Consider the following 26,104-nt stretch of genomic DNA (forward strand, 5'->3'; position numbering starts at 1 on the left):
TTTCTGTAAATGGCTTAGGCATGTAAACCATTGCGCGAGGCTGAATTTGAGCATAGAGAAGCATTTGAGAGATCTAGTATCGACGAGCAGGGATTGGACTCCATTTAGCAAGAGCTAACGTTAGCTTGAACACGGAAAAGACGTGCCTGGTGAAACGGAGTTGTTCATACCTTTGCTGATCATGAATAGGCAAGGTAAGTCCGTTGCATTTAATTAGCTAAATCTAGATTGTTGAATTGTTTAATGACCAACTGACATCCTACTCTGAATCACACGGTGAGATAAAATACTTTATATTAGACAGTACGGGTTGCCTCTCCTGCTATGCGTGACAGGCCACACGCAATGTTATTGCTAGATCTACAGGTAGCCATATAATTCATCACCATGGACAGCGCACTGGGCGAAAGTGAGTACAACGTACTGGGTCAACACAGTGGCTGGCCTACATGATGTAACTACTCATTCGTTCAGGACATTTTCAGCCTGTCCTTGTGAGCTAGACTTCACGATTATTTACTTCCTGAAGATGAATTGCCTGTTTGAATAGACAGTAGCTACAGTAATTAATGTCAACAACTGATCGAAAATGTATGGCAGAGCATTTATGGTATGCATTGCAGACAGTAACATCTATACTCCTTTAAAAGGTTACAGTGGGGAGAATGTTTCACCAAGGAACATTTCCATTGGAATATCAAGAAATGGTCTGACTAACGGTCTATCAGAGGAGGATGAGGATGATTTAAAGATGGAGCTAGCAAAGGTATTCTTCTCTCAGTGTTTGTCCAACGTTGCCATTTTGTCCCATTCTTCATGTTGTCAAACATTGTCATATTCATGTATGTTGAATGTGTCTCTTAAGATAATATTTTGTTCAGATGTTATTTTGCATCATACCCAAATGAATGAAAAAAGACAAGTCATAGAATAATTTCCAATCCAATTATGTCTCAACTCTACCTCTGGATCCTTGAAGGTAATATTTTCTGTCATTTTGTTCTGCTCAGACAGAGGATGAGATACAGACATTACGGCAGGTCCTCTTGGCCAAAGAGAAATATGCGGTGGACATCAAGAGGCAGCTGGGTATGGGCCCCTTCAGTGAGATTAAACAGAACATGTCCAAAGGCTGGCATGAAGTCCAAACCTCCAATGTGTAAGTACTTCCTGTGAGATGCCCTCATGGTGTCACGCAGCTTCAACCGCCTATACACCATCACCACCAGAAAAATGTCTTAAAGTAACCTGAGGTATTATAAAGTCCTTGACAATAATACATCAGAAATAGCATCAGAATAGTATCAGAATTGAAGGCATTCCAAAACTGTGAATAGATTTCAAACTAATGAAGAGCCTTTGCAAATGAACCAGGGAAGTTTTGACTCTGACCTAATGTGAGTAAAAGTTGGGCAAAGGTCAACCAAGAACCATGCCTGCCAAAGCAGCTATTGTAGGTATTATTATTTCTGACAGAACGTTGTGGAAAAGCATGCAATGTCAGCACCCTGTTTTAGCTTGGCTTGATAGTTGCATACTCCTGAAAGGCACGCTCATGTTCGGTACTTAGTGCTCTGCAAGATAGAGCTGTGATGATAATCTACCTCTGTGTTTACAGATATCTGACCGCCTCAGCTACTCTGGAGGACATCAGCCAATCTAACGTGTGAGTGGTCACTATGTTTACATCTGTCATATACATTATATACTATATGTTAATTTAACCAAGATGGGGTTTTCCAAAAATGTTGTTGTTCTCACATGTCAACTAACAAGCTCTATGTGGGGACAGCTGATGGGATTTTAAGGTCAACTAGGATCAGATGCCTGCTAATAGCCTTTCTAATAGCCTGTCTTAGCACTGGCAGTAGCATTAACACAACAGGCTGTGGCTGGCCAGGCCAGGGATGAAGCACTTCACTTGAAAACAGAGGGGGTGGGGGTATCTGGCTATATGCACTAGGACGGGGGTGAAGATGATGTACGAAAAATGTATGCACTCACTACTGTAAGCCGCTCCGGATAAGAGCGTCTGCTAAATGACTAAAATGTCCATCCATGCTCACTTCATGTGTCCGGCTGCAGCTGTTTTTTTCCTATTTTAAGGAACAGGAGGAGCCACGAAAGTGGAATGTGAGGATTACATTTTTACATTTTAGTCATTTAGCAGACGCTCTTATCCAGAGCGACTTACAGTTAGTGAGTGCATACATTATTATTTTTATTTTTTCATACTGGCCCCCCGTGGGAATCGAACCCACAACCCTGGTGTTGCAAACGCCATGCTCTACCAACTGAGCTACATCCCTGCCGGCCATTCCCTCCCCTACCCTGGACGACACTGGGCCAATTGTGCGCCGCCCCATGGGTCTCCCGGTCACGGCCGGCTACGACAGAGCCTGGATTCGAACCAGGATCTCTAGTGGCACAGCTAGATATACAAATATTAATAGAATACCACTCATTGGGTACTTGAACACAGTACCTCAGTGACATAGAGATTGTGAATTGCCCTTTTCAACAATAAAAAAAACTCCTGGCACTTCATATAGTCAACACTCTCTCTCGGACCATCATATAATTGGCATATACATTACTCTTACTGAATTTCCACGTGGGCGAGGATATTGGAAATTTAATCAAAGCCTATTGGATGATAACTTGTTTTTAACTAGGACAGAGACATTTTTAACTGATTTTTTCCGACATAACATAGGTACAGCAAATCCCCATATTTTATGGGACACTTTTAAATGTGCCTTTAGAGGCCATGCAATTCAGTACTCATCTCGAAAAGAAAAGAAATTTAGGTCAAAAGAGTACATACTAACAAAGGAAATAGAAGGTTTAACAGAACAGATAGATAGCAATAAAAACGGTAACATAGAGGCTCAGAATAAATTAGAGGAAAAACAAAAAGAAATGGAGAAACTTATTCAAGAAAGATCAAGTGTAATATATTATAAAAATAAAGCAAACTGGATGGAATATGGGGAAGCATGCACCAAATTCTTTTTAAATCTTCAACATAGAAATGCTACCAAAAATAATTTACTGAAACTGATTACAAATGATGGAGTCACCCATGATTCACCAAATTATATTTTGAAGGAGGAAGCAAAGTACTTTAAGCATATGTTTTCATTTCAGTTGCGTCCATCTCCTCTAACTGAAGCTAATTGTAGGGATTTATTTATATTGATAATGTCAAATTAACAGCCATACAGAAAGACTCATGTGAAGGTGAAATTACAGAGGAGGAACTTCTGGATGCAATTAAAGACTTTAAGTCCGGGAAAACTCCAGGGTTGGACGGCATACCAGTCTAGGTATACCAAACCTTTTTTGATATACTCAGAGGACAGTTATTAGCATGTTTTAACCACTCCTATGTAAATGGTAGATTATCAGACACTCAAGAATAAAGTCTGATTTCATTATTACTGAAACAGGATACAAGTGGGAAATATAAAGATCCAGTCCATTAAAAAAATTGGAGGCCCCTTACACTTCAGTGTTGTGATGCAAAAATTCTAGCAAAATGTATAGCGCATAGAATAAAAAATGTATTGTCAGACATTATTCATTCTAATCAGACAGGTTTTTTACATGGACGATACATTGGAGATAATATAAGGCAAGTACTGGAAACAATAGAACACTATGAAAAATCTGGGAAACCAGGCCTGCTATTCATAGCAGACTTTGAAAAGTCATTTGATACAGTACAACTGGAGTTGATATATAAATGCATGGAGCATTTCAATTTTGGAGAATCTCTTATAAAATGGGTTAAAATCATGTATAGTAACCCTAGGTGTAAAATAGTAAATAATGGCTATTTCTCAGAAAGTTTTAAACTGTCAAGAGGAGTAAAACAAGGTTGTCCACTATCGGCATATCTATTTATTATGGCCATCGAAATGTTAGCTATTAAAATCAGATCCAACAATAATATCAAGGGATTAGAAATCCAGGGCTTAAAAACAAAGGTGTCATTGTACACTGATGATTCATGTTTTCATTTAAATCCACAACTTGAATTCCTCCACAGCCTCATAGAGGATCTAGATACATTTTCTAACCTCTCTGGATTACAACCAAATTATGATAAATGCACTATATTTCGTATTGGATCACTAAAAAATTAAAATGTTACATTACCATGTAGTTACCAATACAATGGTCAGATGGTGATGTGGATATACTCGGAATACATATCCCAAATGAAATAAATGATCTCACTCCAATACATTTTAATAGAAAGTTAGCAAAAATAGATAATATCCTGCTACCATGGAAAGGTAAATACCTGTCTATTTGTGGAAAAATCACCCTGATTAACTCTTTAGTATTATCTCAGTTTGCCTATTTGCTTATGGTCTTGCCTACGCCTAGCGAACAGTTTTTTAAATTATATGAGAAAAAAATATTCCATTTTATTTGGAACGGCAAGCCAGACAGGCCTATTTATATAATGAATATGAATTTGGATGACAGAAATTATAACATATTAAAGCATTAGACCTATCACTAAAAGCTTCAGTCATACAAAAGTTATACTTAAATCCGAACTGGTTCTCTAGAAAATTAGTAAGATTGTCTCACCCAATGTTCAAGAATGGCCTTTTTCCCTTTATTCAGATTACAACCTCTCACTTTCAGTTATTTGAAAAGGAAATCATCTCCCAAATGTCACTATTTCTAAAACAAGCCATAGAAAGTTGGTTGCAATTTCAATTTAATCCTCCAGAAACGACAGAACAAATAATGCAACAAATATTGTGGTTAAACTCAAATATTCTAATTGATAAAAAGCCAGTATATTTTGAATAAAAAAAAAAAAAAAGGTATATAATCTTCATAAATGATATCATCGGTAGGACTGGTGGAGTTATGTCGAACATGCAGCTAACAAAAACATATGGAAATGTCTGCTCTACCCAAAATTACAACCAAATAATTGCAGCATTACTGCAAAAATGGAAGAGGAAAGTGCAAGGGGGAAAAGTAAGGAACTTGTCTGTCGGCCCTGCATTAAAGAACATAATTGGTTAAAGAAAATTGTGATAAATAAAAAAGTATGCTAGTTTCATTTAAGAACCAAAGGATTGACAGCCGTCCCATATAGATTGCAAAATAGTTGGGAAGAGATTTTTGACGTACCGATTCCATGGCATAGTGTTTATGAACTGATACGCAAAATGACGCCGGATTCAAAACTTATAATTTTTCCATTTAAATTGTTATACAAAATTCTTGCTACCAATAGAATGTTATTTATATGGGGGATACAATCTTCCCAGCTCTGCAGATTTTGCTGCGAAAAGACAGAATCATTAGATCATTTGTTTTGGTACTGTCCATTTGTGGCTTGTTTTTGGTCACAGGTCCAGGAATGGCTGAAGGATTGCAATATTTACCTGGAGCTAACCCTGCAGATAGCACTACTGGGTGATCTGAAAAGTCATAGTCAATCGATCAATAATATAATAATACTTTTAGCAAAAAGTGTTATTTTCAATTTACAATCTGTAGAAACAATGAGAATAGAAGGGTTCAGAACTTTTGTGAAACATCACAGTACAGTTGAAAAATATATGGCAAATAGAAATCCAATATGGATGGCGTTAAGAGATAGATGGGAGGTGTTGAATGGGACTAATAACATTTACATTACGTTTTAGCAGACGCTCTTATCCAGAGCGACTTACAGTTAGTGAGTGCATACATTTTTCATACTGGCCCACCGTGGGAATTAAACCCACCACCCTGGCATTGCAAGCGCCATGCTCTACCAACTGAGCTACACGGGACTACTAACAACAACTAATAACATTAAGATAACTAATGTAGGGCATGCTGTGTCCATAATAAGTATATAGGTTATAGGTTGAGAGCTTTTGTGAAGGAGCACAGTTGGAGAGATATGGCATATAGAAGCAAACCGGATGGACATCATGAAAATGATCGGAGAGGTTGAGGGTAGAGGAGGTTCAGGAGTAAAAACAAACAAAATAGAATTATTGTAAAATTGACTGTGTCCATAAAATATATAGAGTATGTATAAGCTGGAAGTAGAGGCCTAAGCATTGTTGTTCACTAGTTTACTCCAATTAGGGAAAGGGTGGTGGGGTTGGAAAGTAATAAAGGGAAATACATTTTTAAAAAGGATATGTACAATTGAAGTCGCAAGTTTACATACACTTAGGTTGGAGTCATTAAAACTTGTTTTTCTCCCACTCCACAAATTTCTTGTTAACAAACTATAGTTTTGGCAAGTCGGTTAAAACATATACTTAATTTTTCCAACAATTGTTTATAGACAGATTATTTCACTTATAATTCACTGTATCACAATTCCAGTGGGTCAGAAGTTTACATACACTAAGTTGACTGTGCCTTTAAACAGCTTGGAAAATTCCAGAAAATGATGTCATGGCTTTAGATGCTTCTGATAGGCTAATTGACATCATTTGAGTCAATTGGTGTACCTGTGGATGTATTTCAAGGCCTACCTTCAAACTCAGTGCCTCTGTGCGTGACATCATGGGAAAATCAAAAGAGAAATCAGCCAAGACCTCAGAAAATAAATTGTAGACCTCACAAGTCTGGTTCATCCTTGGGAGCAATTTCCAAACGCCTGAAGGTACCACGTTCATCTGTACATGTATATGTATGTATATGTGTTTATATGTATGTACTGTATATATATATGTATATGTGTATGTATATACAGTGGGGAGAACAAGTATTTGATACACTGCCGATTTGGCAGGTTTTCCTACTTACAAAGCATGTAGTGGTCTGTAATTTTTATCATAGGTACACTTCAACCGTGAGAGACGGAATCTAAAACAAAAATCCAGAAAATCACATTGTATGACTTTTAAGTAATTAATTTGCATTTTATTGCATGACATAAGTATTTGATCACCTACCAACCAGTAAGAATTCCGGCTCTCACAGACCTGTTAGTTTTTCTTTAAGAAGCCCTCCTGTTCTCCACTCATTACCTGTATTAACTGCACCTGTTTGAACTCGTTACCTGTATAAAAGATACCTGTCCACACACTCAATCAAACAGACTCCAACCTCTCCACAATGGCCAAGACCAGAGAGCTGTGTAAGGACATCAGGGATAAAATTGTAGACCTGCACAAGGCTGGGATGGGCTACAGGACAATAGGCAAGCAGCTTGGTGAGAAGGCAACAACTGTTGGCGCAATTATTAGAAAATGGAAGAAGTTCAAGATGACGGTCAATCACACTCGGTCTGGGGCTCCATGCAAGATCTCACCTCGTGGAGCATCAATGATCATGAGGAAGGTGAGGGATCAGCCCAGAACTACACGGCAGGACCTGGTCAATGACCTGAAGAGAGCTGGGACCACAGTCTCAAAGAAAATCATTAGTAACACACTACGCCGTCATGGATTAAAATCCTGCAGCGCACGCAAGGTCCCCCTGCTCAAGCCAGCGCATGTCCAGGCCCGTCTGAAGTTTGCCAATGACCATCTCGATGATCCAGAGGAGGAATGGGAGAAGGTCATGTGGTCTGATGAGACAAAAATATAGCTTTTTGGTCTAAACTCCACTCGACGTGTTTGGAGGAAGAAGAAGGATGAGTACAACCCCAAGAACACCATCCCAACTGAGAAGCATGGAGGTGGAAACATCATTCCTTGGGGATGCTTTTTTGCAAAGGGGACAGGACGACTGCACCGTATTGAGGGGAGGATGGATGGGGCCATGTATCGCGAGATCTTGGCCAACAACCTCCTTCCCTCAGTAAGAGCATTGAAGATGGGTCGTGGCTGGGTCTTCCAGCATGACAACGACCCGAAACACACAACCAAGGCAACTAAGGAGTGGCTCCGTAAGAAGCATCTCAAGGTCCTGGAGTGGCCTAGCCAGTCTCCAGACCTGAACCCAATAGAAAATCTTTGGAGGGAGCTGAAAGTCCGTATTGCCCAGCGACAGCCCCGAAACCTGAAGGATCTGGAGAAGGTCTGTATGGAGGAGTGGGCCAAAATCCCTGCTGCAGTGTGTGCAAACCTGGTCAAGACCTACAGGAAACGTATGATCTCTGTAATTGCAAACAAAGGTTTCTGTACCAAATATAAAGTTCTGCTTTTCTGATGTATCAAATACTTATGTCATGCAATAAAATGCAAATTAATTACTTAAAAATCATACAATTTTTGTTTTAGATTCCGTCTCTCACAGTTGAAGTGTACCTATGATAAAAACTACAGACCTCTACATGCTTTGTAAGTAGGAAAACCTGCAAAATCGGCAGTGTATCAAATACCCACTGTATATGTGTATATATATGTATGTATGTATGTATGTGTGTATCTTGCATATATGTATGTGTGTGTACATATGTATGTGTGTGTGTATATATATATATACAGTCGTGGTCAAAAGTTTTGAGAATGACACAAGTATTGGTCTTCACAAAGTTTGCTGCTTCAGTGTTATGAGATATTTTTGTCAGATGTTACTATGGTATACTGAAGTATAATTACAAGCATTCCATAAGTGTCAAAGGCTTTTATTGACAATTACATTAAGTTTATGCAAAGAGTCAATATTTGCAGCGTTGACCCTTCTTTTTCTAGACCTCTGCAATTCGCCCTGGCATGCTGTCAATTAACTTCTGGGCCACATCCTGGCTGATGGCAGCCCATTCTTGCATAATCAATGCTTGGAGTTTGTCAGAATTTGTGGATTTTTGTTTACCCACCCACCTCTTGAAGATCGACCACAAGTTCTCAATGGGATTAAGGTCTGGGGAGTTTCCTGGCCATGGACCCAACATTTCGATGTTTTGTTCCCCGAGCCACTTAGTTATCACTTTTGCCTTATGGCAAGGTGCTCCATCATGCTGGAAAAGGCATTGGTCATCACCAAACTGTTCTTGGATGGTTAGGAGAAGTTGCTCTTGGAGGATGTGTTGGTACCATTCTTTATTCATGGCTGTGTTCTTAGGCAAAATTGTGAGTGAGCCCACTCCCTTGGCTGAGAAGCAACCCCACACATGAATGGTCTCAGGATGCTTTACTGTTGGCATGACACAGGACTGATGGTAGCGCTCACCTTGTCTTCTCCGGACAACGTGTTTTCCGGATGCCCCAAACAATCGGAAAGGAGATTTATCAGAGAAAATGACTTTACCCCAGTCCTCAGCAGTCCAATCACTGTACCTTTTGCAGAATATCAGTCTGTCCCTGATGTTTTTCCTGGAGAGAAGTGGTTTCTTTGCTGCCCTTCTTGACACCAGGCCATCCTTCAAAAGTCTTAGCCTCACTGTGCCTGCAGATGCACTCACACCTGCCTGCTGCCATTCCTGAGCAAGCTCTGCACTGGTGGTGCCCCGATCCCGCAGCTGAATCAACTTTAGGAGACGGTCCTGGCGCTTGCTGGATTTTCTTGGGCGCCCTGACGCCTTCTTCACAACAATTTAACCTCTCTCCTTGAAGTTCTTGATGATACGATAAATGGTTGATTTAGGTGCAATCTTATTAGCAGCAATATCCTTGCCTGTGAAGCCCTTTTTGTGCAAAGCAATGATGACGGCACATATTTCCTTGCAGGTAACCATGGTTAACAGAGGAAGAACAATGATTTCAAGCACCACCCTCCTTTTAAAGCTTCCAGTCTGTTATTCTAACTCAATCATTATGACAGAGTGATCTCCAGCCTTGTCCTCGTCAACACTCTCACCTGTGTTAACGAGAGAATCACTGACATGATGGCAGCTGGTCCTTTTGTGGCAGGATTAATTAATTGCAATTCATCTGATCACTCTTCATGACATTCTGGAGTATATGCAAATTGCAATCATCAAAACTGAGGCAGCAGACTTTGTGAAAATTAGTATTTGTGTCATTCTCAAAACTTTTGACCACGACTGTATGTGTTTATGTATGTATATATATATATATATGTGTATGAATGTGTATGTACAGTTGAAGTCGGAAGTTTACGTACACCTTAGCCAAATACATTTAAACTCAGTCTTTCGCAATTCCTGACATTTAATCCTAGTAAAAATTCCCTCTTTTAGGTCAGTTAGGATCACCACTTTATTTTAAGAAGTGAAATGTCAGAATAATAGTAGAGAGAATGATTTATTTCAGCTTTTATTTATTTCATCACATTCCCAGTGGGTCAGAAGTTTACATACACTCAATTAGTATTTGGTAGCATTGCCTTTAAATTGTTTAACTTGGGTCAAACGTTACGGGTAGCCTTCCACAAGCTTCCCACAATAAGTTGGGTGAATTTAGGCCCATTCCTCCTGACAGAGCTGGTGTAACTGAGTCAGGTTTGTAGGCCTCCTTGCTCGCACACGCTTTTTCAGTTCTGCCCACACATTTTCTATAGGATTGAGGTCAGGGCTTTGTGATGGCCACTCCAATACCTTGACTTTGTTGTCCTTAAGCCATTTTGCCACAACTTTGGAATTATATTTGGGGTCATTGTCCATTTGGAAGACCCATTTGCGACCAAGCTTTAACTTCCTGATTGTGTCTTGAGACGTTGCTTCAATATATCCACATAATTTTCCTTCCTCATGATGCCATCTATTTTGTGAAGTGCACCAGTCCCTCCTGCAGCAAAGCACCCCCACAGCATGATGCTGCCACCCCCGTGCTTCACGGTTGGGAGGATGTTCTTCGGCTTGCAAGCCACCCCCTTTTTCCTCCAAACATAACAATGGTCATTATGGCCAAACAGTTCTATTTTTGTTTCATCAGACCAGAGGACATTACTCAAAAAAGTACGATCTTTGTCCCCATGTGCAGTTGCAAACCATAGTCTGGCTTTTTAATGGCGGTTTTGGAGCAGTGGCTTCTTCCTTGTTGAGCGGCCTTTCAGCTTATGTCGATATAGGACTCGTTTTACTGTGGATATAGATACTTTTGTACCTGTTTCTTCCAGCATCTTCACAAGGTCCTTTGCTGTTGTTCTGGGATTGATTTGCCCTTTTCGCACCAAAGTACGTTCATCTCTAGGAGATGGAACGCGTCTACTACCTGAGTGGTATGACGGCTTCGTGGTCCCACGGTGTTTATACTTGCGTACTATTGTTTGTACAGATGAACGTGGTACTTTCAGGTGTTTGGAAATTGCTCCCAAGGATGAACCAGACTTGTGGAGGTCTACAATTTTTTTTCTGAGGTCTTGGCTGATTTCTTTTGATTTTCCCATGATGTCAAGCAAAGAGGCACTTAGTTTGAAGGTAGGCCTTGAAATACATCCACAAGTACACCTCCAATTGACTCAAATTATGTCAATTAGCCTATCAGAATCTTCTAATGCCATGACATAATTTTCTGGAATTTTCCAAGCTGTTTAAAGACACAGTCAACTTAGTGTATGTATACTTCTGACCCACTGGAATTGTGATACAGTGAATTATAAGTTAAATAATCTATCTATAAACAATTGTTGGAAAAATTACTTGTGTCATGCACAAAGTAGATGTCCTAACCGACTTGCCAAAACTATATTTTGTTAACAAGAAATTTGTGGAGTGGTTGAAAAATGAGTTTTAATTACTCCAACCTAAGTGTATGTAAACTTTCGACTTCAACTGTATGTATGTATGTGTGTATATATATATATATATACAGTGGGGAGAACAAGTATTTGATACAATGCCGATTTTGCAGGTTTTCCTACTTACAAAGCATGTAGAGGTCTGTAATTTTTATCATAGGTACACTTCAACTGTGAGAGAATGAATCTAAAACAAAAATCCAGAAAATCACATTGTATGATTTTTAAGTAATTAATTTGCATTTTATTGCATGACATAAGTATTTGATCACCTACCAACCAGTAAGAATTCTGGCTCTCACAGACCTGTTAGTTTTTCTTTAAGAAGCCCTCCTGTTCTCCACTCATTACCTGTATTAACTGCACCTGTTTGAACTCGTTACCTGTATAAAAGACACCTGTCCACACACTCAATCAAACACACTCCAACCTCTCCACAATGGCCAAGACCAGAGAGCTGTGTAAGGACATCAGGGATAAAATTGTAGACCTGCACAAGGCTGGGATGGGCTACAGGACAATAGGCAAGCAACTTGGTGAGAAGGCAACAACTGTTGGCGCAATTAGTAGAAAATGGAAGAAGTTCAAGATGACGGTCAATCACCCTCGGTCTGGGGCTCCATGCAAGATCTCACCTCGTGGGGCATCAATGATCATGAGGAAGGTGAGGGATCAGCCCAGAACTACACGGCAGGACCTTGTCAATGACCTGAAGAGAGCTGGGACCACAGTCTCAAAGAAAACCATTAGCAACACATTACGCCGTCATGGATTAAAATCCTGCACCGCACGCAAGGTCCCCCTGCTCAAGCCAGCGCATGTCCAGGCCCGTCTGAAGTTTGCCAATGACCATCTGGATGATCCAGAGGAGGAATGGGAGAAGGTCATGTGGTCTGATGGGACAAAAATAGAGCTTTTTGGTCTAAACTCCACTCGCCGTGTTTGGAGGAAGAAGAAGGATGAGTACAACCCCAAGAACACCATCCCAACCGTGAAGCATGGAGGTGGAAACATCATTCTTTGGGGATGCTTTTCTGCAAAGGGGACAGGACGACTGCACCGTATTGAGGGGAGGATGGATGGGGCCATGTATTGCGAGATCTTGGCCAACAACCTCCTTCCCTCAGTAAGAGCATTGAAGATGGGTCGTGGCTTGGTCTTCCAGCATGACAACGACGCGAAACACACAGCCAGGGCAACTAAGGAGTGGCTCCGTAAGTAGCATCTCAAGGTCATGGAGTGGCCTAGCCAGTCTCCAGACCTGAACCCAGTAGAAAATCTTTGGCGGGAGCTGAAAGTCTGTATTGCCCAGCGACAGCCCCGAAACCTGAAGGATCTGGAGAAGGTCTGTATGGAGGAGTGGGCCAAAATCCCTGCTGCAGTGTGTGCAAACCTGGTCAAGACCTACAGGAAACGTATGATCTCTGTAATTGCAAACAAAGGTTTCTGTACCAAATGTTAAGTTCTGCTTTTCTGAAGTATCAAATATTTATGTCATGCAATAAAATGCAAATTAATTACTTAAAAATCCTACAATGTGATTTTCTGGATTTTTGTTTTAGATTCCGTCTCTCACAGTTGAAGTGTACCTATGATAAAAATTACAGACCTCTACATGCTTTGTAAGTAGGAAAACCTGCAAAATCGGCAGTGTATCAAATACTTGTTCTCCCCACTGTGTATGTATATATATATATATATATATATATATATATATATATATATATATATGCGAGAAAAAAACCCATGGGGGATTGGAAGTGATGCAGACAATTACATTGATGGAAGTTACAATCTATCTGCAATATTAAAGCTGATCTACCCACAAAAAAAATAAAAAAAATAAACTCTCTCTCTCTCTCTCCTTCTCTGTGTCACTAGGTATAAGAGGACCCATGAGACTATTTCTCATGCAGGACAGATCAGCACTGCTGCCATGTCCACAATGGGTGTGGCCATCACAAGGAGACTGGGAGAAATGAGGTACCTTCAGCCTCCCCTTCACTCTTTTATTATCCTCCCATACATCCTCCTATTCTTTCCATCTTCCTTTACCACCTCTAAAACTCATCTGTCCACCAGTGTGGCCACCCTTCATATTCGTCATCTATTTTCTTCATCCATTAAATTATCCATCCATCTTTATAATCCAGCTATATACTGTATATTCAGCTATTTTCATGCAGTTCCCCTTCACAGGACACATTTGTTGAGGACAAAGGTTTCTTCTTGCGGACTTGTTTATGAATGCCAGGGAGAAAACAACAGCCTTAATCCAATCAGATCAGTCTGTTTTAGTTGGCAACAATATCTGTTTATCTACTGTACTGTTCCTACAAAGCCTTTAAATGGAGCCTGTGTAAAGGGTAGCTGCTGATGTTAGTGGTTAAGAGCGTTGTGCCAGTAACCGAAAGGTCACTGGTTCTAATCCCTGAGCTGACTAGGTGAATGATATGCCCTTGAGCAAGGCACTTAACTCTAATTGCTCATGTAAGTCGCTCTGGATAAGAGCGTCTGCTAAATGACGTAAATGTGATGAATTCTTGCTTTCCATTAATGGAAAGCACACACAGACAGACACACACTCATACATCGCACTGCCAATTTACACCTCCATGTATTCTCTTGATTACTGTATCTGACCATCTCTCTTTCCCCATCTCTTTCCTGTAACGCTGCCCACTGACTGGATAGAGCACTGCCTTTGCCTAGCCCACCTCGGTAAGGATAGTAGGAGTGCCCTGGCCTCCAGCCTATTGCACCAGATTGTCTCCCCTCTGAAGCTTTGTGATGATGAATAATCTTGATTTCGATGTGAAATATTCTCACAGACTGTTGCATTAGCTTTAGCCTCGGGGGTCCAGGCTCCTCGGCCCTGCAAGACTATATTACTTTAGACCTGAGTGAACTAACTAACTAATTAACTAAAACTAACTACTGAGTGAAGTGTTGCATTCGTTTAGACCTGAGTGAACTGCCCAAGTTGATATGTGCACGTTAATGTTGCTGACCTTTCACCCTTCACCTAATTAAGCTGCTACTGATATTGTCTATTGTTCTTGCTCACATGCTGTACTGCTGTAGGCCTGGCCTACTACATGCTGTACTGCTGTAGGCCTGGCCTACTACATGCTGTACTGCTGTAGGCCTGGCCTACTACATGCTGTACTGCTGTAGGCCTGGCCTACTACATGCTGTACTGCTGTAGGCCTGGCCAACTACATGCTGTACTGCTGTAGACCTGGCCTACTACATGCTGTACTGCTGTAGGCCTGGCCTACTACATGCTGTACTGCTCTTACTCATCTCTCTTTGTGTCTCTTTCTGCTCTCTGAAACACCAGCCCCTCCTTGGGCCACTCCATCAGTGTGCCTGCTATGAGTATGAGGTAAGACACTGGGCACGCCTGTTTCAAGCTCTGACATCCCTGAAATTCTGCCCTACTACTACTTCCTGCAGTACCTCCATAGGTGGTGAATGACATTTGAATGATATTAACCTCGTCCCCAGGCTAATTGCGAACAGCGCTTGGGGAGGAAGACTCTGGTGAACGAGATTAGAATGACATTAATGCTGCAAGTAAAAAAAGTTAAATTTAGTTCGATTTATCTTTGAGTGAATCGTTTAACCTGAAATGATACTGTACCTCAAAGTGATTTCAATTGTTTAAGGGATAATGTATCTTTCTGCCTTAGACATTCCAATACATTCAAGTCCTTTGAAGACATGGTGGGAAGCGTGAAGGTTAGTGTCTGTGCTTTCGCAAAATCACAAACACAAAGAACAGAAAATACTGTATTGTCTCGTCTTTAAAATTAAAACAAATTCCTCATCTCTCTACTGTCTCCTGTCTCTCACACAGAACAAGGTGTCTGGGAGTCGAGGGAATGACGGAGATGTCTCTGGGTTTGGTAGAAGCCCCTCTCAGAACAGTGGTTCCTTCTAACATAATCCACCTAATTTTCCCTGCACCATCTGTAATCTTACTACAGTATACTCCCTTAATCACTTTAACCTGATGTCATTGTCCATACTACCCCATCAGACAGTAAACATTGTGTAGGATGTTGATAAATGAATAAATGACCAAATACAATTTCTATGGACTCCGTGTGGGCTGTGCAGAGATATTTAACTTTTTTGTTGTTGTTGGAGTGGGGTGGGAGAGATTTAAAATGGCATACTGTGAATTGAATGTCATCAAGCAACAAATATTTTTCTAAAATTGTATAGAATGTAGCTTCAGGTGTGAGATAAGGAGCAATGAGTTTCATATAGCTTTGACAGTGTTGGTTCCAACCATTCATTCAAAATGTTAAGTGTTATTTCCAATATCCAGCTATTTATATTGTCCTATTGTTTGAAGGAAAATATCACTGTTAGCCTATATCCTGCTACTTCATTCTAAGAACATAACAATCACAAATGTACAGTAAAGTATTTTTGTACTTTGAGAATTCTTAATTAAAACGTATTATGTGGTTTGGTCTCATGTGTAATGATTTATTGATACTATACCTTACGGTTAGCATAACGAGATACATAAAAGTGATTATTGTTGTTGTTACAGTTGACAGCCATAACGTTGATACGGTGATGGTGGTATATAATAGATCCCGGTAGAACAGTGATGTTGTAAAAGTGTATTCCCTGACCGGGAATCGAACCCGGGCCGCGGCGGTGAGAGCGCCGAATCCTAACCACTAGACCACCAGGGAAGACTAAATAGTGGAAGTACAGTTTAGTTTTTACCCACAATACTGTTGAGTTTTTAACCTTGAATACCCGATTATTCTTTCTCTTTTTCATTTTTTTATTTTATTTAACCTATATTTAATTAGGCAAGTCAGTTAAGAACAAATTCTTATTTACAATGACGGCCTACCAAAAGGCAATATGGTAGTAGCACAAAACATGGTACAAACATTTTTGCCCACAGACAACAGCACAACAATACATCATGCGAAGCAGGCACAACTGTCAGTAGGTGTCCATGATTGAGTCTTTGAATGAAGAGATGGAGATAAAACTGTCCAGTTTTAGTGTTTTTTGCAGCTCGTTCCAGTCGCTAGCTGCAGCGAACTGAAAAGAGGAGCAACCCAGGGATGTGAAGATATTATACAATTTATACGAACAACTGTTACAATCAACTTACAAACATTGAAAATAAAAATTCAGATCATGACATATGTTCTGCTTTCACAGCCTATGAGTTACGATTAATTCCTAAATGCGAAATTCCACGCCATAGCTAGAAAACCAAATTAAAGCAGTGAATCACAACTTTCACTGGGTTAAAGTTCCCTGACTTATGCTCAGTTCCTCGTGTTGTTTATTGTTTCCACAGAGTTGACGTGGCAAGGGCATTGCAACCAATGATTGTGATATCATTGATTGCAACGCATGTTTTGTGCTTGCCTTGCCTGGTGGAAATACTGTATTAAAGGGCCCTATCCACGCCCATCAGCAGCTCGTCCAGTAGGCGTCACATCCTGCATTGTATAAAGCTACCTGCCTGTCCCTCTTCAGTAGCCTGCCTATTCCTACACTGACTACACCATAAAGACCTTGAAGGGTCCTTTCCGAGAACATACCCACAAATGGGCAATAAGAGTCATTTAGCTTAATTCACCGAGCCTTGCCAACCGACCCTCATCCTCAATCCTTTGTTGTTTTTCAACATCATCAAACGCCAAATACAAAGGTAAGATTGATTTGATTGCTTTTAGATTAAGGCAAACAATATTGTAATAACCTATACTATATTGTCTAATAATGGACATTGTGTTTCCAATCCTATATGTTGACCTATTAAAGAAAGAGCTATGGTACTAAATTACATCTTATTTATTGTCCTGGCACAAATCATTACAAATGCACATTTCACATTGTCTTTAACAATGTAATAGGCTTAAGATACCGAAATCAGACTGTGGGGTTTTCTCTTTTCCACCAGCTTTGTATCATATCTGATTCTAATCATCATCTCACCAGAGGCAGATCAGGGATAATTCTCTGATCTGTAATCAGTTGAATAATTGTTGTTAGGTGGCCCACTGTATATGTATTTTGACTGCTGATATTTTAGTCTTTGCATCTACATTTTATCTGGATGGTCTATTGTTTATCATGCACCTGCCAGTGCTGCTGTCATTTATTTTGCTGCAGGTGAGGTTATATTGTATTGGTCTCCTGCTGGCATGGTCTTTGCTACCCAGGATCCTTGGGACCTCCCTACTCTAAACCCTAACCCTTACCCTAACCTTAACCTTAAACTTAACCATAACCATAACCTAACCCTAACCTTAACCCTTACCTTAACCATTTTAAATTTCAACTTCAATAGGGTAGGGACATCCCAAGAAACCCGGATAGCATGGACCCTGTTGGCATGAATCAAATCAAATCAAATTTTATTGGTCTGTACATATACTTTGCAGATGTAATCACAGGTGCAGCGAAACGCTTATGTTTCTATCTCCAACAGTGCAGTAATACCTAACAATATACACAAATATAAAATATATCAGAATGACCAATGTCAGAGTCCGTAATATATATGTATACAGTATGGACAGTATATGAATATAAAAGGTGTGTACAGCAGTAGTTATATAGGATGAGCCTTGACTAGAATACAGTAAAACAGTATGAATATAATGTGCAATGCGGATGCACATTCACACACATCTATTGTGCCCCACAGCAGTAAACATTTATTTTAACTTTATTTTTCCACTGTGCGAAGGGAATTGGTTTATCCTTGAGATGTTTTTTTTTGCAACTGCCTATGTAGCACAGATGAGAATTAGGCTGGCAATCCCCAGCCATCTGGACTAGAGCTTCTGTCCTGTCTGGACCGGTTTGGACAGGATAGAACTGACTTAGCATCGAACATGTAATCATGAGGTTGTTTCTCAGTAAACAATTCACTTTTGCTTATAGCAATGTAGTTTAGTTGGGGAGTAAAACCACGTTTTTGGCATGTTTCATTCCACTGCAGTGTTTGAGATGTCAGTGTGAGTGTTTACCACAGTTGAACTGTTGGTAACCTTTCTCTTAGAAAGAGGTTTTTGAGTCCTGTATAGTCCTGCTTACCGGTATATTCTGTTTTTCGAGTGGCTTAGTCAGTACCTTACAGGTCCTGTAGCGGCTAGCCCCAGTGTTGAGGCCTGCCACGTACCTAGCCGGTGCACAGCACTCTGTTTCCTGGCTAGGTGCCCAGAAGTTGGGACATTATACCTGCAAACCCCAGCCCCAGACTATCCAGTTATTTTCAGAACATGGTGTTGAAATCAGACTCTCAGCACAAGTGTTGACCTCTATTACCTCTCTAAGCCAACAGTGAAACCTGCCTATAATAGGCTAATGATAGGCTTCTGTGAATGGATGATGCTAGTAATCATGAAATAGGTAATACGCTTTGCACAAAGGCTTTTGCACAGCTATTTGTCTATGTTCAGGATGTTGTGTTACGGCACATTCATTGAGATCTAGCATGCAGCATTCATAGACAATATTATTTGGCTCATCCCAGTATCACTTGCCTCTGCTTGCAAGGTTCATGTCTCCACACTCTAATAACCCATTCTTTTCTCTCTCCTTTCCTCTATCTCCCTAAGGTTTCCCATCTTCCATCTTTGAGCGGTTTTGAAGGAAAGGTCGAAGAAAATGGCAGCAATTCCATCCACCGGCTCTCTCATTGCCACCCATGATTACTACAGAAGGCGCATAGGATCCACCTCTAGCAACAGCTCTTGTGGCAGTTCTGAGTACGCTGGCGAAGTCATTCCACACCCCCCAGGTACAGATGATCAGATAACTGCCACGGTGCCTCTGAAATGGCATCCTATTCTCTATATAGTGCACTACTTTTGACCAGGGCCTGTGGGGCTCTGGTCAAATGTAGTGCACTATGTAAGGAAACAGTTGCCATTTCAGACAACTCTCACTCTGACAAATGCCTTTAATTAGGAACATATCCTCTATCTCTCCGTGTGACTTGATCTGACCAGGTTCCTCATCTTCCTTTTGTATTATTCTTCTCAGGTCTGCAGAGACAGGACTCTGGTCACTGGTGGTCTTCTTTCTTCTTCCCAAACAAACAGAACCAGCCTGGCAGCATGGTTGGATCTGAACAGAAGTGAGTTCACTAACCTAGGAGTCACATAAATTGATCAAATCCATGCATGGTTTAAATGTTGTGCTTGATTTCTCCTTTCTTTGTAAAATGTATAATTTTGAGTAACCAGTTGTTAGGCCTAATTGTAGCTATGTATTTCCCTCTTGTTGCAGGAGTGGAACATACACGGTGAACAACTGTCAGGTGACTTGTATTGCCAGGGAGATGGTGTTGAAGAGGCAGCTCAGTGAAAGCAGCGACTCTGGGAAGATGGAAAATGGGAGCCCACCACCCTCCTAATTCCATCTTCTCTTCTCCCCAAACCCTTATCCTCAACACCCAACATCCCACTCCTCACCACCCCATGGAGATGGAGGCAGTGGAGACTACTTTTTTTTACCTTTTAGTGATGGAGGCTGCTTTTCCTCCCGCTTTGTTTATAAATAATATATGATATCTTTTTATAATAAAGACTAAAAAAGCACACAAAAAAAAAAAAAAATCCCCAGTCTCTGTCTGATATCATGCTTTTTGCTGTTAAATAAATCAAAGTTCTTGCAATTAATACTTTTTTCTTGAATTGTATTCCCTATTCAATGGACTAAATAAGTCCCTAAATATTTTATTTGATATATTTTTAGTTAATATTTGGAATCTATCAACAAGATTAGGGCAGAAATTTCTCTCTAGTTATTTCACCTGATTAACCTAATTAGTGAGAAAGTATAGTTTATAATAGCTTACTTTCTATAACAAGAGTGAATATCCCTATAACTCATAGTCACTATATTGAACATGTGAAGTGTCCATGGCTCTGATGATAGGGGATAGACAGACTTTAGAAGGGGCAGTTCTGGCGTTCACAATATGTAACCCGATAATAATAACGATCCTGAGAACTCCATTGTCAGGTTTGTTCATGTCAAAACTGATGAGTGTAGTATATGTTTTACAACATGCTGCCAGCCAGTGTTGATGTACTTGCTAAATGGAATTAAGCCGGTTAGGCTGCTATATGATTAGCAACAGCTAATTGATAAAGACGATGGCTTATATAATACAGTATTCCTGTTCTGTTCTGAAATCTAGGTCAACCACCTGTGGAACATTCTGGTGGATAAAAGTGAATGTCGACTATATTTTTTATACAGTCTTTCTATGATCTCAACATATTGGTTTGGTGGAGTCAACACCTAGTTATATCAACAAGGATACAATAAAGTACACTTTCAGGATTGTTCATTAAAGCATGGAGCTAATGGAAAGAGTTCACTAGTTTTACACTGACTGAAGACATCGACAATGTTTACTCCAGTTACTGTAGCTAACCATTTAACTTAACCTATATTTATACAGGTTATTCTCATTGAGATCAAATCTATTTAGCAAGAGAGACCTGTAGACATGGCTCTTACATACAGGCTACATAGATACATGTTACGTGTTGTGACATAGCCTACATGTTAAGATGCACAGTGTGATATGTATAGCACCAAATAGTTATTGTGGTCACTTAAGCATTTCATTTATGCATGGAAGATTTTCTGTGCGCATGCATAATACACTTTCACGTTCTTGCCATGCTGACAGATTTATAACTGGAGGGGAATCAACAATCTGTCAACATCGGAGTTGATAGAGCAGGTGCATGTGTCGTGAACTGGATTAACCAAACACCAAATCTATGTAAAAGGATACACAATCTCCCAAAAACAGTAGTTGTTTTGTTCTGCAAACTGACCATGAAACTAAACAGAAAAAAATAAGGATTGAGGATCCACTGCACTACTGGGAGAGCTTTAAGAACTGAATCTTGAACTTATCTTACTCAACCACTGGAACACAGAAAATAACAGGACAGAAAAACGGTCTGTCATGATAGGAGCAATCCTTATTAAGAGTTTAAAACTGGTTCAAACAAAACAATAACCTGGAACAAAACTAAACATGTGACTGACAAAGCTTGTTCAGAGCACTTGACCTGTGTCAATGTGACATTTAAAGACTAAGCACCTAAATACCATTGCCTCAACAAATGCCATAACCTTCAACAAATACACTCAACACCCCCTCCTCCCCCCTGCTCTCCCTGTTGCTATTCCTGAGCTAGCATTTCTAATTATGTTTCAGTCTCTAAATCTGGAACACCTACAGACATGGGAATCTCCCATCCATGGTCCGAGCATGCGCTGTGACTGGCGCTCCTTATTTTACCTCAGAGGACAGAGGATAATGTAGGTTACCATGCTCAAAGTTCAGGGAGCACAGTGGGAGAGAAAGAGATGTGGGGGGGGGGGAGTCGAGAGATAGAGAGACACAAATATCACATTCACTACCGTATGAAAGGGCGAGAGGTAAAGACAAACAGACAGAGAAGCAGACGTTATGTAAAGTGGGTAAGAGGTGAGTAGGTTCAGGTGTCATTTTTATATGTGGTCTCAGGTTGGGCCTTGTGTGGCAGCAGGCCCAGTTGTCCCTGATGGACAGTGCCTCATCATGGGCTCAGTGATATAAGGGAAATGTGGGGCAAACATATAGCAGCTGTCTGGCCGAGTCAGAGCTCTGACCCACTAAATCTATTGAATGCAGCTAGAATGCAGCCTCTGAACTTTCACAGTAGAGATAGTTGGGAGGTAGAGGTGGGAGTTTGGGGAATGGAAGGGATGTGGGTTGACGGGGGTTCTCCACATCACACAGAATATTACAGTAACATGGAGTCTATTAGGAGTGGGACACAGTGTTAATATTACTCTGGTTGGGTGTCTTTTTCTTTTTATTAATTATTAGTGTACTTGTTTGACATTTTACTACACCCGCTATAACATCTGCTAAACTGTGTATGTAACAGATAAATGTTGATTTGATTTGTTAGGGTTAGGTTTAGGGTTGAGGGTTAGAGTTGAACTGGGATGTGGACACTAAGGGTTAGAGTTAGGGTTAGGGTTGAGGCGAGGGTTAGGGTTGAACTGGGATGTGGACACGAAGCTAGGGTAAGGGTTAGGGTTAGGTTTAAGGCTAAAGCCAAGGCCAATGTCAGGATGTTCTCCCCTTTAAACCGTTAAACAGAATAAACCAGTAACCTATGAGTATTATGAGTGGGAAAGGACACAGTGTTTGTATCACTGTCTCAGTTGGTTTGTGGCCAGGGCCACCAAGTTCAGTTTCCTGTAAGCCAGGGTTAATGTGCTGGACGCAGGGAGAACGTGTACACACTTGGATCATGTTATTGAGTGTTTGCAGACTGTGCACGTGTCCCAATGTGAACTTCCAACATAAACACAGAGTTCCCTGAAGTGTTCCTCTCTCATGATTGATAAGCTCAGTAACGTTTTCACGCAACAACAACAGAGTTCTCTTGGAAGAAAACTACCACTCAGGTGACCTCCACACGTTTCTGGTAAACTCAGAAGCATAAAGATATAAGCAATAAACTCTGGAGAATAAGTGTTGTAATATAAATGATAAGTTAGTGTTATAACGCTATAAGAATATGTTTATAAGAATAAGCGAGTTACTGTTATGATACAGTTATAATGCAACCCCAATGAGCATCAGAGCTCTGATAAATTGCCGCATGTGAAACATGACAGAGGGAAATACAGCCCATGCTTCCAATTTGTAAGTCGCTCTGGGTAAGAGCGTCTGCTAAATGACGTAAATGTAAATGTAAATGGTACCTTCTCAGCAGGTCAAGACAGGACCAAGCTCTCCCTCTAACTGGAGCCAGACATGTAACTGTAGGCAGCCAGAAACATGTAACCTATTCGTTCAAACCCTCTACACTGTCGCCATTAAATGTAAATCATTATTTAATTAGGCCATTGTTCAGGACCACATTTGAACTGAAGAGTCCTGTGAGATGAAGAAATTTTCTAATTTAAATGAAGGATTGCATTTGAGGGAAATAGTATTGACATTATTTCTTCACATGATGCAGAATACTCTCAGTTCTTTGTAATGGCTACACCTGATAATAACGTTACACACACTCACTTAGTCAATTGCAAAGAGATTGTCCACTTGGACTGAGGTAATTCACTCAAACACACATGCTATTAGCAGATACTGTATGTAAGGGCACACTTAAAGCATCTGTGAAGCTCATAACAAATCCCACAAATCTGCAGTCAGTGCTGTTACTGTCAACTGGCCGTGGTTCTATGCTGCGCCCTTGTGGCTGTTATTGGTTTATTGCTGAAGTTTAAATGGACTGGACTTTCAGTCTCCCTGCTGCTGCTTTCTGTCTCCTTGCTGATCGCTTGTGAGCTTAGGCTGTCACTACGGTCCTTTGCATAGTGGTACACGGTCAGAAGAAAACCTTCCCCAAAGCAGAGAGACATTTACTCTGTTCCCTCATCCTCAGGTGTTGTTTGATGGTTTGCATCTTATGACCTCATCATTCTATTGTCTTCCAGAGCCTGATGGACTGGAAATGCTGCATAATTATCTCTACACAACAGATTAAGTATACACATTTTAAACGTATTTGAAGCCTTGGAAGGAGACAGGGAATAGTTATGTACTTCAACTCATTTCTTAAAAAAGTGATTGGCAAGGCAAAGGTAAATGTGACAGAGTATGGACAAATCTGTGTTGGAGACAGTGGATATAGGCACATTCAGGAGGTGCAGCAGCTCAGATAGTGACATTGAAAATTATTATGTACAGCTGCATCCGTATCCTGTTCATTCTGTGGTTATTATTGTCACACCCTGATCTATTTCACCTGTCTTTGTGCTTGTCTCCACCCCCCTCCAGGTGTCGCCCAGCTTCCCCATTATCCCCAGTGTATTTATAACTGTGTTCTCTGTTTGTCTGTTGCCAGTTCATTTTGTTTCGTTAAGCCTTCCAGCGGTTTTCCCCTTGCGCTTGTCTTTTTCAAGTTCCTGTTTTCTAGTTTTCCTGGTTTTGACAATTCTGCCTGCCCTGACCATTAGCCTGCCTGACATTATGTACCTTGTCACACCACCCTGGATTATTGACCTCTGCCTGCCCTGACCCTGAGCCTGCCGGCCGTTCTGTACCTTTTGGACCCTTGACCTGTCGTTTGCCTGCCCCCTGTTTTTGTAATAAACTTTTGTAACTTCGACACTGTCTGCATCTGGGTCTTCTCCTGAAACGTGATAATTATATACAGTATCTACAGTGAGGGAAAAAAGTATTTGATCCCCTGCTGATTTTGTAAGTTTGCCCACTGACAAAGACATGATCAGATGTTCATTGGAAAACTTCAGACGGGCCTGTATATGTGCTTTCTTGAGCAGGGGGACCTTGCGGGCGTAGTGTGTTACCAATTGTTTTCTTGGTAACTATGGTCCCAGCTGCCTTGAGATCATTGACAAGATCCTCCCGTGTAGTTCTGGGCTGATTCCTCACCATTCTCATGATCATTGCAACTCCACAAGGTGAGATCTTGCATGGAGCCCCAGGCCGAGGGAGATTGACAGTTCTTTTGTGTTTCTTACATTTGCGAATAATCGCACCAACTGTTGTCACCTTCTCACCAAGCTGCTTGGCGATGGTCTTGTAGCCCATTCCAGCCTTGTGTAGGTTTACAATCTTGTCCCTGACATCCTTGGAGAGCTCTTTGGTCTTGGCCATGGTGGAGAGTTTGGAATCTCATTGATCGATTGCTTCTGTGGACAGGTGTCTTTTATACAGGTAACAAACTGAGATTAGGAGCACTCCCTTTAAGAGTGTGCTCCTAATCTCAGCTCGTTACATGTATAAAAGACACCTGGGAGCCAGAAATCTTTCTGATTGAGAGGGGGTCAAATACTTATTTCCCAAAATGCAAATCAATTTATAACATTTTTGACATGCGTTTTTCTGGATTTTGTTGTTGTTATTCTGTCTCTCACTGTTCAAATAAACCTACCATTAAAATTATAGACTGATAATGTATTTGTCAGTGGGCAAACGTACAAAATCAGCAGGGGATCAAATGCTTTTTTCCCTCACTGTATATAAAGAGACTGAAGGCCTCACCATGGCAACAGAGAAGAGCTTGTGGAGCACATCTATCCACAACGCTATTCCATCTCTCCAATTCCATCTCTCCATCTCTCCCATACATTGTCTGCTCTGCATCCCCAATCCAAGAAAGTCATCCAAGTAGCCAAGTTTTGATTTTATTCAGTTACTGACATCTCAGAAGAGAACCTTGCAATGCTGCTGTTGGTAACCAACATTTTTTACTGTAGCGTTGACGTTACACTGAAAAAGCGCTATTTCAAAACAAACACAAGTCCCTCATCATTAGTGATATGTAAGAGGCAGAGAATATCCCGCCTGGGTGGCTTTGCATGAAACAAACAGATGAAAATGTTTCTGCCTTTTCTTTTGTCTTTTTAGTCGCTTCACATATATTAATACATATTTATACCTATAAACACTTTTTACCTATAT

The 26,104-nt window shown here is 40.6% G+C and overlaps 2 protein-coding genes and 1 non-coding gene across 4 annotated transcripts; 2 read left to right on the forward strand and 1 right to left on the reverse strand.

Annotated features, from left to right (window-relative positions):
- The first annotated feature begins 12 nt into the window (after window positions 1-12).
- On the forward strand, window positions 13-16,056 carry LOC121538070 (tumor protein D54). 2 transcript variants are annotated; one of them, XR_005995173.2, is made up of 10 exons: window positions 13-194; window positions 651-766; window positions 1,011-1,159; window positions 1,619-1,666; window positions 13,456-13,557; window positions 14,269-14,295; window positions 14,918-14,962; window positions 15,085-15,153; window positions 15,270-15,318; window positions 15,437-15,477. XR_005995173.2 is itself a non-coding variant. In XM_041845825.2 (9 exons), the coding sequence occupies exons 1-9, from the start codon at window positions 182-184 to the stop codon at window positions 15,518-15,520; spliced, it is 633 nt and encodes a 210-aa protein (XP_041701759.1). In that variant the 5' UTR covers window positions 15-181; the 3' UTR covers window positions 15,521-16,056. The 2 variants fall into 2 exon arrangements, 1 of the variants encoding a protein (XP_041701759.1); XM_041845825.2 differs by lacking the exon at window positions 15,085-15,153 and having other exon boundaries at window positions 15-194; window positions 15,437-16,056.
- Window positions 16,057-16,220: 164 nt separating this feature from the next.
- Window positions 16,221-16,292, reverse strand: trnae-cuc. Its single transcript has one exon. It is a non-coding gene; the product is annotated as a tRNA-Glu (tRNA).
- Window positions 16,293-17,097: 805 nt separating this feature from the next.
- Window positions 17,098-20,261, forward strand: LOC121538069 (pancreatic progenitor cell differentiation and proliferation factor). Its single transcript, XM_041845824.2, has 4 exons — window positions 17,098-17,278; window positions 19,197-19,378; window positions 19,624-19,717; window positions 19,870-20,261. The coding sequence occupies exons 2-4, from the start codon at window positions 19,246-19,248 to the stop codon at window positions 19,994-19,996; spliced, it is 354 nt and encodes a 117-aa protein (XP_041701758.1). The 5' UTR covers window positions 17,098-17,278; window positions 19,197-19,245; the 3' UTR covers window positions 19,997-20,261.
- Window positions 20,262-26,104: the final 5,843 nt, after the last annotated feature.

This window comes from Coregonus clupeaformis, chromosome 24, assembly GCF_020615455.1.
Source record: "Coregonus clupeaformis isolate EN_2021a chromosome 24, ASM2061545v1, whole genome shotgun sequence".
Taxonomy (NCBI): domain Eukaryota; kingdom Metazoa; phylum Chordata; class Actinopteri; order Salmoniformes; family Salmonidae; genus Coregonus; species Coregonus clupeaformis.

Excerpts from the sequence above, each read along its gene's own strand:
- LOC121538069 (XM_041845824.2), top strand. The coding sequence starts at position 19,246 with ATGGCAGCAATTCCATCCACCGGCTCTCTCATTGCCACCCATGATTAC. Across the intron at positions 19,379-19,623 it reads AGTCATTCCACACCCCCCAG|GTCTGCAGAGACAGGACTCT; the intron begins GTACAGATGATC and ends TATTCTTCTCAG. Across the intron at positions 19,718-19,869 it reads ATGGTTGGATCTGAACAGAA|GAGTGGAACATACACGGTGA; the intron begins GTGAGTTCACTA and ends CTCTTGTTGCAG.
- LOC121538070 (XM_041845825.2), top strand. Across the intron at positions 767-1,010 it reads TAAAGATGGAGCTAGCAAAG|ACAGAGGATGAGATACAGAC; the intron begins GTATTCTTCTCT and ends TGTTCTGCTCAG. Across the intron at positions 1,667-13,455 it reads GACATCAGCCAATCTAACGT|GTATAAGAGGACCCATGAGA; the intron begins GTGAGTGGTCAC and ends CTGTGTCACTAG.